Genomic DNA, 13,415 nt, shown 5'->3' on the forward strand with positions numbered 1-13,415 from the left:
GAGCACCCCTAGTCTCCATAGACACCTATGTTATTTGGGCCTCTCTTTGACCTCTGCACCTGACCAGCCATGTGTTGCTGGGTGTTAGGGATTAACTTGAACCCCCAACAATGGTCTGCCTATGCCCCAGAGACTGAACTTGTAAGTGCTTTACTTACCTCAAAAACTAACCTATACTTACACCCCCCCCCCCCCCCCCCCCCCCCGGAACTGTTGAATTTTGCAGTGTCCACTTTTAAAATAGCTTTTTGCCATTTTATGCCAAACTATGTACATTACCGTTTTGATTCAAAGTCCTATCTTTACCGAAGCACAGTACCTTACAATGAATGTACTTACCTGCAATTTCTATCTTGTGGTTCTAAAATAAATTAAGAAAATAATATTTTTCTATATAAAAACCTTTTGGCCTGGAGTGAATTCATTGAGTGTGTCTTCTCATTTATTGCCTGTGTGTGTACAACAAATGCTTAACACTACCCTCTGATAAGCCTAACTACTCGAACACACTACCACAAAACAGAGCATTAAGATTATCTATTATTGCCTCTGTCAATACTCTTGGGGAATCCCTGGACTCTGTGCACATCTCACTTTGAAATAGTATATACTTAGCCAGCTTCTTACACACACTGTGCAACTAACTAGCTTTCAAAGAAGCAGCTCTTATATCCGTTTTTCCCCCGCATAGTGAAAACCAGGTACAGGTTTGTAAACTGATTTGCCCAGGGTCACACAGTTTAAACAGGTCGAGAGCCTTGCAGTTACTTGTTTTCCACAGGAAAGACAAAGGGGCCCATGGCAGATGTTCTGGGAAATGTGGGTGATTAAAATAAAGATAGATTTCTAGCCTTGAAAGCTTCCAGCCTGATGAAGATGCATGGATTAGGAAAGCATTTATGCATAACCGATCTTTCGGTGGTTGTTTACAGGTGAGATTTTCTCACTGCAGTTTGGATTTAACGCCTGCTTTTAAGCAGTAGAACAAATATACGTGTAAGACAGCATCACCATTTGCCTCCATCAGGATGACTTGGTGAGAGGCCCTGCTAATAATCTCTACTGGTGCTGTGGCAATTGAGGTGGCACAGATGCTGCCCATGTAATCATTAATAATAACATTACGAGTAAAACCAGAGCCCTGCGGGCTGCAGTACAGAGTGCTCCGCTGGGGCAGGAACAATATAACGGAACTTGGAGCGTGCTGTTGTGATTGAGGCGGCACACATGCTGCCTGTGTAATCATTAGGAACATTACGAATAAAACCAGAACCCTGCACTGCTGTAGTAGAGATGGTGCCGTACTGGGGCAGGAACAATATAATGGAGCTCTGAGCAAGCCAATGAAAAGAAAAATAAAAAAATAAAAAAAAGTTCAACAAAAACAACAGATAACGACAAAAGCATAAACATACTGCAGTTAGGCGGTGCTCCTTGGGAATATACAAATGACAATGAGGAGGGACAAAGAATAAGGATTGGTCACTGGCAAGCAAGGATGTTTAAAGGACAAGCAATATGTCCAATAAAAAGCCAATGGGCGGGCTGTACAGCATGCGTACTGCCTAGGCTCAACCTAAAAAAACAGTCCATATGAGAATCAATTAACAGCTGCACAGTTATCGAAACCTGATCTGAATTTGATGAGTATGAGAACAGCAGCTCACCGGGTGTTTTCCCTAAAACAATAGAAAGGCTTACATGTCTGTAAATTCTGTTTCTCTGATAACAAAATGAGACTCATCAACTTGCAAAGAAAAAGAATTATGTTGTAGCAGAGAATACATTTAACTAGCCTGAACATCCTACTGCATGTTGATAGCCGATACACAAATACCCTAGTTCAGTGGTTCCCAACCTGTGGTCTGGGGACCCCTGGGGGTCCGAGAAGGCTCCTCCGGGGGTCTGAGACTGCTTGGTGAAGTGGGGGTCCACAGTTTTCAAAAGGTTGGAAGCCACTGCCCTAGTTTACACGGTCAGTGAGAATTAACAAGGCAGATACAGGGAATATGTTTGAATGCAAGGCAAAACTGAACAATCGGAAAATGAAGGATTTTAGTGCGCACCAACTCCTTTATGACAGTACGTATTTCACCTGGAGACAGGGGGCTCCTAATGGTTCTCGCTCATTTGGTGTAATCTGTGGAAGTCTCAGGTTATGCAGAAAGGTGTCGCTATCCGCAACTGATAGGGTGGGTCGGGCTTTATATAGCTCAGTGTAGTAGGAGTGAAAGACTCATTGATATCTACTTTAGTGGGGTATAGAGTTCCAAAGGTGAGAAATGTTCAGTATCAGCGTGAGAGACATTGGTGGATGTATCAGGTTAGCTAGTAATGTCCCTGCCCTGTCGCCATCAGAGTGCATCCTCTGTAAATACAACTAAATGATCATTGGCTCTCAATCTGCCTTCTCTCTTCCAGAGATCTTCCAGTCATGCAGGGCCATGTGCTGTCTCATGTTCAAGATGCCCCAACCATGTTTTCATACTTTGCATGGATACTTCCCTTATCACTGCTTTAAAAGCTACCCACTCAACAAGTAGCGTGAAAGCTGTCCTTTCATTGTCTACAAAGTATGTATTGATGGCAGTACCAAGGGTGTCGTGGAATGCAGAATCTTCAAATCAGGTGGGCTGCATTTGCCATGCTGGAATAGGCGTTGGGATCCTACCTCATGTCAATACGACCTCCACTGGATTATGGTCAGGAAAGGTCTTTCCCAGATAGGTTGACCCAGTGAATTTCCCAGCCATGTGTAATGTACATAAGATCTAATCGTTTATGTAGGCAATGTTGGGGGAGGAAGGGGATAATGTTCACGCATGCCCCTATTGTGTTGTCCAAACATGAAGTAAGGACAAACTGGACATCCAATTTCCAAGGGCTTTAGCTTGTTTGATGGCTCCTGTGTGTGGCAAAGGGTGGTGAGATGGGTCAAGGTCAACATCCAAGACCGCATTAAAATCACCTCCTATAAAACCATGGAAGATGTGACCATTCCGCAAAAATGGAGGCTCTGCGTTGGAGGAAAAGGTCTTGATCAGCGTTCGATGTGTGTATATGCTGCCTAGAACTAGCATTTCGCCATCCAAGGACCCCCCCAGATAAAGATATATTGCCCATGCACACCCATCAGTCCTAGCACCCTGTGCCTAACAGGGACCCCCCCGACACGCAACCACACAGCTGCCCTGCGGGCGAACCCATAATATTTCGTAACGAATATATGTCCCATCCATTTGCTATGCAGCTTCATGACTTCAGGGGGCAGTGAGGCGAGGTTCTTGCAAATGAACTATATTCGTCTTTTGGAAATGTATCTCCACCAGGATTCTATGCCTTTTGTGTATTGATCCCAAAACCCTCTTACATTCTAAGTGATTATATTATAGTGTTGTAATGTAGTCGACATGGAATACATTGGTGCCGGTCAGGTTGGCAGGATCCCCCATGATGAGATTACATGCATGGCAAGTAGGATATCTAGAACTCATCCTAAGGTAAAATACCACAAATACCAAGTCCAACGTAACCTCAAGTGTCACAAAGTAACAACAAAAGAAAAATCTGCTAATACAAAAATAAGACATTTGACCATTGCTTATGGGGTCAACCTGCTGTCAGGAGTAGGGTATATTTCAAAGATCCCTCCTGTATAGGCACCACAGGAATCCCATGGAAAAGCTACTTCTAGAATTTTCAAACTCGGATTGAATATCCACAATCTCTAGGCATGGTAAATCTAGTATAATTATTTAAGGGTAGTGGTATGGATACCATAACGTGACTTCACTGCACCTCCAGCAGGCTTTGAATCCCTAGATTGGGACTATATGTTCACAGTTCTGCAGCTCTTTAATATACTCCCGCCTTTATTAAGTGTGTTAAATTATTATATGCTCATCTACGGCATGGGCTAAAATGGGTGCACACATTTTCATGGATTATACTATAGGTAGGGGTACAAGACAGGGATGTCCACTGTCTCCCTTGTTACTCGTTCTGGCCATGTAGTCTCCTCTGGCACAAAAACTTTGGCAAGAAGCGACGCATTGGTGTATCCCACGAGGCCCACAGGCCTAGGATCTCCTTATATGCAGATGACATGCTTGTCTAAACCCATAACCTCAGTATGGATTTTGCGCCAATCGCCACTCTCCTGCAATAATTTGCGACCTTATCCGGTGTCCAGATAAACCATGCAAGGTTCTGTGCCTTCTACTTGCGGGAGAACATCCGGTAAGAGACAGTTCACATGGGTACACGGACTCTACTTGACGCACAACACACATTCCGCTATTTAGACATCCAAGTCTATAGGTCTCCTAAGGACCTGTTAGGGGGGAGCCTAATTAAGGCCGTATCCCCACAGAGATCACAAGTGAAGTTTTGGGTCACATTACCTCTATCAGTAACAGTCTGACTAGCCCATTCCAAGATAGTCATGGTGCCAAAACTACTTTACTGTTTTGTCAATCTACCAGTACTCATCAAATGGAGGGTTTTTAAAACCCTTGACTCCCTCTTACTTGAGGTAATATGGGGGACTGGTAGAGGTCAGGCAAGTCTCCAAAAGTTGCATCTACCAACAGACAATGGAGGACTGGGAGCCGATAATTTCCAATCGTATTGATTTGCGGCTCAGCTACAGTGGCTCTCCTACTGGCTTGCTGGGATACACTTACAGGAAACATGCTACTCTCAAACTATGTTGAATGCTGGTTGATTACATAATCTGCTGCTGCTTTGGGGGGGCGGTGGAGTGGGTTGCACGCCCTCCTACGCCTCCTCTACTCCTCCACAATGCTCTTCTATATTGAGAGCTGCTCTGTACCACATATCTTACCTTATGCCCGAATATCCCTCTGTGCGGTCTTCCTACCCCGCTGAAATTGGTGCCTTGGGAGGCGGTGGGAGTAGCCACAGTTGGTGATCTGTTTGAGGATGGATTGTTCTTGCCCCATCAAGACTTCACACTAGTAGATGGCTTAGCTGAATCTTTATTACACATGCCCACATTCTACTCTTTATTCGTACACACTGGTCACCAACGGGTTCTGAACCAAGCACACATACCTTTGTTCAGGCAGTTCACGAACTGAGGACTGGCAGACACTTAGTCAAATGTCAAGTTATAAAGGACTACGCTCCCACTTACATCTTTGAGGGCCCAATGGGGGAACGGACCTTGACCGTGTACTCCATGACAAAGAATGGAGTTTTCTGCTGGAGTATCCCAGCTTAATACCCTGTAATACACAGTTCAGATTCATTCAGTTTTCGTTATTCCACAGAGCTTACCACACCCTCAAAATTACACAGGGTCCTCCCACAACTCAATCCCTCCTGACTGCACTGCCGCACAGAAGATGTGGATTTACTGCATGTGTTATGGTCATGCCCCACACTACACAATTACTGGGCAGAAATTAGGGAAACTCAAGTATACCTAACAGGACGACAGCAATGGGACACGGTATAACACTGCATATTAGGAAGCTACCCTAGACCTAAAACATTAAGAACAGCAAAATGTTTTGTGGGCCTAGCACTTCTGCTAGCCAAACAGGTAACACGCCGCTGGAAGTCCTTCACCGTGCCTTTTGTGACTATCTGGAGTGAAGAAGTCTGGAAAAGGGGTTCCGTCGAGAGCTCCTCGCAGCGTAGAGAAGAATTCAGAAGACTATGTAAACGACCGATGGCTATGATGTGGGATACTATGCTGGAACTCTTTAAGGCGCAGGGAGAATCAGTGAATGAGGAAAGTGATCAGATGTGTAGGGGCTCCCATTCCTGATGTCTCCCCTGCTCACTTAAAAGCTTAAGCAATGTCAATATGAGCTATGCTTTCATCTACAAAAATGGTGTAGCATGGGCATTACTGGCATGGATTTCACACAATTCTACATTTACTAAGGTTTGCAATGCTGGAATTGTGTGAAATCAGTATGACGACCAAAGAGGCATAAATGGAGGAGAAATAGGTGTATTTCTCCCTGTAACTTACGCCTTCTACATGCGATACATTCTGCAACACACAACGAGGAAAATGCCTCTTTAGATTGTTTAGTAAGATTTGCCTTCCTGAAAGAGAAAAAAAAAAAAAGTTATATATCTATCTCCTGCTTTTAGCGCAGGCACCTTTGCAGCATTGCACATGGGTGCCGTCGCTGGCCCTGCGCATCCATGTGTGCCATCACTGGGAGAGAGCTGAAGAGCGCCAAATCTTTGTAAATATGGCACACTGCAGCTGTCTCTGCCATTCACGCAATGCAGCAATTTGCCTTGCTGTACTGCACGAATTCTTAGTACGATTACCCGCCAAGTGTATATTCAAAAGCATCAGTAGTTTAACTGCTGTGCATCTAATGGGTGTGCAAATGTACGTTTTCCTTTACAGTATTCTTTACAGCATGTGCTTTTAAAGGTGAAAACTGTGGCAAAAGCGAACGGGAGAAAAAAAAAAAAAAAAAAAAAAAAAGGTTAGAGAAGTTGGTGCAAGCCATATCACCAGTAAGGTAGGTAGGACAGGAGTAGAAAGGAGCAGTAAGTGGTACAAATTAGTCACAGAAAATAAGAGATGGTCATGTAAATATTTAACTGTGAAGATCCCTTTCTAAAAAAAATATTCACCCTCCCACTTCAGCTTGTGTATTCCTTTGATACATCTGTAAACATGTACAAAGTGTGTCTTATTTAAACTGAGGAATGGTACTGTATCCAGCCGTTTCATCCCCCCCCCCCCCAAAAATATTTCTGATCACAAAGGTGAGACACTCACATGAGAGCACACCTTTGTGTTTTCTTTAGTATTCTATCTTACTAACTAGATTATAAATATTTGAAAAGGTTATAAAGTTTGTTTTAAATTTGATAAACTGATAATAATTGCTTATGTTGTGATGTATGCTGAATTAATATCCCAGGGTTCCGAACTCATTCTTTGTTCCTTACTTTGTAAGGTATTGTATTAGAGTATAGTGATGTGTAGTCAGTAAAGCGCCACTGCACCTGCTTAACCATTGAAATCATGTTCCTCTTAATTGCAAGGTAACCACAACTATGACTGCCTGTTAAGTAGTAAAATATAGCAATATTTTGTGTTCAGAGGGGTTCCTAGAGCTTTTGGCACTGGCGTCACTGCAACTGCTGCATGCTTTAAATCATGATCCTAGTGCCTGCTAGATAACTGCACTTGTGTCAGCATGTTTAGTAGTAACATTTAGTAATGTGTACTTAGAGGGGTTCCGACACCCTCTGGCCCTAGTGCCATTGCACATGCACCAACAATTAAATCATGACCCTGATGCCTGCAAGGTAACTGCCCATGACTGCTGTATAGTAGTCAAATATAGAAATATCTGTTGTTGAGGAGTTCTGACGACTTTGGCCCCGGTGCCACTACACCAAATTGTGACCCTAATGCCTGCAAGATAACTGCACTTGTGACTGCCTGTGAACCTCTTTGCTGCTAAGCATTTTCCCCCTCCTGTGCGAAGTCTTTTTTTTAGCTAGTTGGTGTAGTTCACGTTTAGATCCCCATAACATTTTGTCCACACAAGCTATCATTGCCAAATTTGCATTATTTTTCTCCAGCATCCTCGGGATTCTTAGGGTACCCAAAGATTGCGAATTCCCCTGGAGGGAACTGAAAAATTAGCCAAAATACAGCTAAAATTTGGGTTTTAGGGAAAAAAAAGTGCAGCAGAAGAAACCATCTGTTTTTCCCCCCGTAAATGGCATCAACAAAGGGGTTGAGGTGCTAAAATAACCATCTTCCCAGCTTTCAGGAACAGGGTGACAAATCAGAAAAACACATTTTTCAACACAATTTTGGCATTTTATTTGGACATAGCCCATTTTTTCTATTTTCTGTGTTTTCAACCTCCCTCCAGTTAGTGGTAGAAATGGGTGCGAAACCAATGGTGAATCCCAGAAACCTATACATTTCTCAAAAGCAGACAAAATTCTTAATTCAACAAGCGGTCATTTGTGTAGATCCTTCAAGGTTTTCCTATAGAAGGAAACAGTTGAAATACAAGAAGTACTGAAACGGAGTTTAAACAAGCATTTACAATGCAACGGGTCTCGTGTTTGCTCATGTTAGAGCTGATCGCGTTGTAAACTCTTAACCCGACTTTTCACCTATCGGGCAAAAGTGCATTTCTGTACATAACCCGAAAAAGTTAAATCAAGTATGTAAAGCGCTCGACTTCTGCCAAGCGAGATCGCGTTGGTAAATTAGAGAAAAGAAAAAAAGTCCACGAGCCCGATGGAAAACAGCGAGCCTCGCATGTTTTCTGTACTTGGTCGCTGCGCTGGAGGAGGGCTAGCCACCGGAAAAGGCATGACATATGTGTACCTTCGACTAATGAAAGCAAGCAGATTTTATTAGGGAAGCCAACGAACCAATACAAAACACTGACGTGATGTTGACAGGGCTCCGAGCCCTTTTCTAAATACAAGAGTCTCGCTGCGATACGCGTGCGCATGCAACGCAGGCTCGACCCTAAAAACAGCTTTGTGTCTACGTTTTCATCTGTATCTTCAAACTATGGCAGATTTTAAAAAGCAGTATGCTGTTGAATCCGCTGGACCCTTCTAGTTGCGGGATGTATGGGGCTTGTAGGTTCACCAAGAACCCTATGTTCCCAGAGCCAATAACTGAGCTGCACCTTGCAATGTTTTTTCCATTGTGTACCAGGCTTACAGCAATTCATTTGGTAAAATATAAATAGTGAAAAATAGGTTATCAAGGAAACCTATACATTTCGAAAATGGGCACAAGATATGGGGTTTAGAAGCAGCAGTTATGTGCACATCTCTGAATTTGGGGGTACCCATAATCGCATGTGAACTACAAGGCATCTCTCAAAATTCTCTGTTATGCACTTACAGTTCTACAGTGCAAATGCAAAGAAAGAAAATGGTTAATACCTCTTCTGATATTCTGTGGTTTCCCCCAAGTCTCACAATAAAAAGATTTTAAAAAAATTGAAAAAAACTGTGCCTCGCTTGTGTGGCTAAGCTTACTGCCCACAACAGGAAGCACCCCAAAACACAACGTGGACACATTTTACCACTGAAAACTGACTTGGTTTTTGCAAAGTGCCTAGCTGTGGATTTTGCGAGCTAGCTCTGCCGGCACCTAGGGAAACCTAGCTAACGTATACATTTTTGAGAACTAGAAACGTAGGGGTATCCAGGGTGGGCTAACTTGCGTTGATCCCATTAGGTTTTTTTTTTTTTTTTTTACCCACAATGCCCTAAAAACCTCACTTTTCCTGAAATCACCCATTTTTCTAACATTTGTGATGGAGACTTCTGGACTCTGCAGGAATTCACACAATTCCTACCACCCAGCATTGCCCTACCTGTGCCAATAAAAACGCTGCCCCACCTGTATGGGAGGGCCTAGTGCTGTTGCGGCACTAGGCCCAACCACACAAGTGGGGCAGAGTTTTTAAACTGGCACAGGTAGGGCAATGCTGGGTGGAAGGAATTGTGTGAACTCCTGCAGATTCCGGACGTTATCATAGAAATGTAGGGAAATGAGTGACTTCAGGCAAAGCTGGAGTCTTTCAGGGCAGTCCCCACCCCACACTTAAAATAAAAAATAAAAATCCCTGGTGTGCTAGTGGGCTTTCTGCCCCCAATCCCACCCCTGTGATCAGGGGGGCTATTGCCCCCATCTGACCTCCCCAAGAGGGGCGGAAAGACTGCCCAATTTTTGGAGTGGGGAGCATTGACAAGGCCAATATGGGCCTCATCTCTGGTGTCTTAGTGGGCTGCAGAGCAGGAGCTACAGCCCCCATCTGCCCACCAAGAGGGTGGGGGAACAAAAAGACCCTGCCCGCTATTTTTGGGGTGGGGGCATTGATAGGGCTATCATGGTCCACCTTCACCCCGACACTAAAGAAAAAAAAATCATTGGTGTGCTAGTAGGCTTTCTGAGATTCTCCCCTTTCGAAACATACCTCCCACCTGCCACGGTGCTATTTCAGCCCCCTGAGCACTGAGGCAGGGAAAGAGAAATGAGACGATTGGCACATTTCACTTTTGTTTTCACTGAAAAGCATCAGCGCACCGGGTGAACGGATGGTCATTACAATGAAAACCAAAAACAGCCTCCTGAGGCTGTTTTTACAGAAAGGAAATCCACCCCCCAGTGCCCGCATCAGAGGGATTTCCTGACTAGTGTGCAAGGATGGCCAGGAGCCGTCCTCAGCTCATAAAGGGTTAATAAGTCACTGAGAGAATAATTCAAAATAGAACGTCACCCATTTATACAAATTGTTTTTTCTTTAAAAAATGAGTGATAATTTAAGAAATGAACACAAATAATTTCAATGCTCACAACTGTTATTCATCAGAAGTGTAATTATCAAGTAATAAAACAACATAACGAGCTCACTCGCTACTTGCTTTACATCTGCACTCGATACTCCATTGTAAGATGGCCGACATGTTTACACACATTTCAACGTGAACTGACTTGCGTTTAGTTCATCTTTTCGCATATAAACACTACCAAGTAACCAATCACCAGAAGCCGAAGGTGTACTTCGGAAATGTGACTGAAAAAGCAGAACAGAAAGCAGTACAGCAGGAAGTGATCAGCTTGCCAATAAAAAATGCAAGTAATTACAATCAACATTTGAATGAACAAACGGTAAGTAAGGGGCAAAGTAGGGGTGAGTCACAAAAAAAAATATATATACATACATACACACACCCATAAAAAAAAAAAAAGTGTGTGTGTATGTAACATAAGATTTCGCAAGCACAGCGCAAGAGCTGTGCAGGCGAAACCTAAAAAGGAGGTGCGAGAGAATGACACTATATTGCTGAAGGCTTTTTGAATGTACTCCAGTAGGCTTATAAACCAACATATGCTGCTAAGCACTCAATACACAAATCAAGACACTGCAGCACATATTATATCAAGACTAACACCAATTTCTTGAATAAATCACCAAGATTTACATTACTTGCAGGAAGTCGATAGCCTGATGTATCCGTTGCTTAAAAGTTATTCACAAATAATCACTTTTAAGGTGATCAGGGTACTCATGACAAAGCGTCTGACGGAGTTAAGACTTGGTAAATAAGAGATCTAAAAATATGATTTGGCCCACTACCCATATCGAATTAAGACTTACATGGGATCTCAAATACCGATATTATGTCCAATGAAAACAACATAAGTTTTCGGGACAAAATACAACACAAGAATTTATGGCTAGGATACTTCAGTATTCATTTATTTTCTTCAAGAAAGTACTCATAGTGGTGCAGGCACAGAATGCCTGGTTACTTAGCCTGTAAATCTCATTATGCTTAGTACCTGATGCCCTCCTCACAGTCATTACTTTTGAGGTGGAATCCCCCTCAAAAGTAAGGACTGGGACGATGACATGGGGACAGTAGTACAGTGTTAAACTGCTGTTTTCAGAAGCCAGTCAGTTTGGAATGATACAGCCAACACGCATATCAGCCTCTGTGACGCAAGCCTAGGGCTTTAGTGAGGTTTTCGTAAAACAGTTTGCGGTTAAAACGATCGGCTCCAGAAGCAGACGTTATGGTTATTATATGCAATCAGCCCCGTTGCTGTTGCTTGAGGGGTCAGAGACAGCGGTACATTCCCTTCTTCCATCTTGAAATACCCGCTCCTATGATGCGATTGTACCACCCCGAAAGTTCTCTTTATGGCCGTGTGAAGTTGGGAACGTGTTACAATAGCTGGTGAAGAGTTTCACAGAAATTATTGTTCGAGGAGCAAAAAGCATCACCTTTTGAAAGATTCTCACACACAAGTTGACTGCTGAAAAAAATATTCCGTGGTAAATGTAGCTGCAAGTGAACTGTGGTAACAAACTTTGCCGATACAATGCAAATGTGTCACACCCACAAAACATTAATGGAACTAATAACATTAAGAAGGTAATCACATTTCTGGTAAAAGGAAATATTCACTCAAAGCATCGCTCCAAAGATAATGTGCCACGCACCTACGCAAACCAGAACCTTCTAACAACATGCACTTAGAAAACACAGCAGCTACGTGCCATCACAAAACGTGGTACAGAAATGGTTGCTAGAACAGCAAGATTTAAGAAGCGATAGACACTGTATGCAAAAACCTTAGAACATAAGGTGTTTGCTCAACCATACAAACAGGCTTATGGTGAAATTCTCTTTAACTTCGCCTGGATGACCGGAGCTCATTTTAGCCATATGCGCCCCAAACGCCTTGCAAATACAAGTCTCGGAAAAAGCGTTTGAAGACTGCATACTTTTGTAATCTGAAATCATCACTGGAGTTTAACTAGCGCACATACTACTACATTCTGTTTTTCTGTCTTGTTTAACAGCTGTTCTTACCCAAATCAATAGTACTCAACTTTCTGACCTCGGAAAGGCGAACACAGACTTGAGTGGCATTGGAGTCCATGACTTGCAGGACGCAGCAGATGTCAACTGTCAGATTTTACTTCACTAAACCACCCCATCATGCTGTCAATGTCACAGGCCCCCCGAATTACCTTCACTTCCTCCTCCTCGTCCTCACCGGCCCATCGATCTGCCACCACCGGACCAGTTGCCACTCCCGAGACCTCCGGCACCGGTTCAAATTCGTCAGCGTCTACAGAATAAAAAGAGAGAGATGTCAGTAATAGAAATGAACGGCAAGTAAATTAATATATGGTCGAGACCAGGAAAAAAAGAAACGTGGGAAAGACTGGTATGGAAGAAATAACACAAGTAGCGGCAAGCCAGATTAAGTTAGGGCCAGGGACAAGGCCCATCTATAGGTATTTTGAGCAGCAGAATCGAAAAGGCAGAAGCAGTTCAACGGATACAGAAAGAGCAAATGTGTAAGTTTGAGGCGGGAGGAGGCATAAAATGAGAAGGTCGGGGAAACACAACCACTGGTGGACAGAAAGTAGGACGCAGGGGGCCATTAGATGGGTATAATGGAGTAAGGAAGCACATGCCGAAAGAGTCAATGAGGTTAACAGAAGAAGCCGAGGTCGAGGGTCGCGAGTCCGCCTTACCCCAGGTGTCAGGCTCCGCCATCTTTCTTGCCGCTTGCTCCTGGCCGCGCGGTGTGTGAGTCAGTCTGACGCTCTGCGTACCACGCAAGCGCACAGTCATTTTTTTCTGATTGGTAAGTGCACTTGTCACTCACCGATTGGAACTCGATGACACGCCCTATAACGCAAGACTGTTCTGAGTTCTAGTATATTGCGAATGCATGATCTCTAGAATCCTAGTATTATTCGAATGCGCCTCCTTATTTCTGGAGTCAGCGAAGAATGCAGGGATACCGGAGCTCCCAGCATCACCCGTGGAAGGCGGAACAGAACTCTTGCCTCTTTGGAAATTCAGAAAAAAGTTACAGTTCTCACGCC

General features: G+C 43.6%; 1 protein-coding gene across 1 annotated transcript in view; it reads right to left on the reverse strand.

Annotated features, from left to right (window-relative positions):
• The window catches only part of EIF3J (eukaryotic translation initiation factor 3 subunit J), a 105,915-nt gene extending 92,701 nt beyond the window's left edge, over window positions 1–13,214 (reverse strand). The window contains exons 1-2 of the mRNA XM_069222957.1: window positions 13,059–13,214; window positions 12,546–12,646 (exon numbers count right to left, since the gene is read on the reverse strand). Of these exons, the coding sequence (XP_069079058.1) occupies window positions 12,546–12,646; window positions 13,059–13,158 (201 nt within the window). The 5' untranslated portion in view covers window positions 13,159–13,214. The remainder of the gene's footprint in view (window positions 1–12,545; window positions 12,647–13,058) is intronic.
• Window positions 13,215–13,415: the final 201 nt, after the last annotated feature.

Source organism: Pleurodeles waltl, chromosome 3_1 (assembly GCF_031143425.1).
Source record: "Pleurodeles waltl isolate 20211129_DDA chromosome 3_1, aPleWal1.hap1.20221129, whole genome shotgun sequence".
NCBI classification, from domain to species: Eukaryota; Metazoa; Chordata; class Amphibia; order Caudata; family Salamandridae; genus Pleurodeles; species Pleurodeles waltl.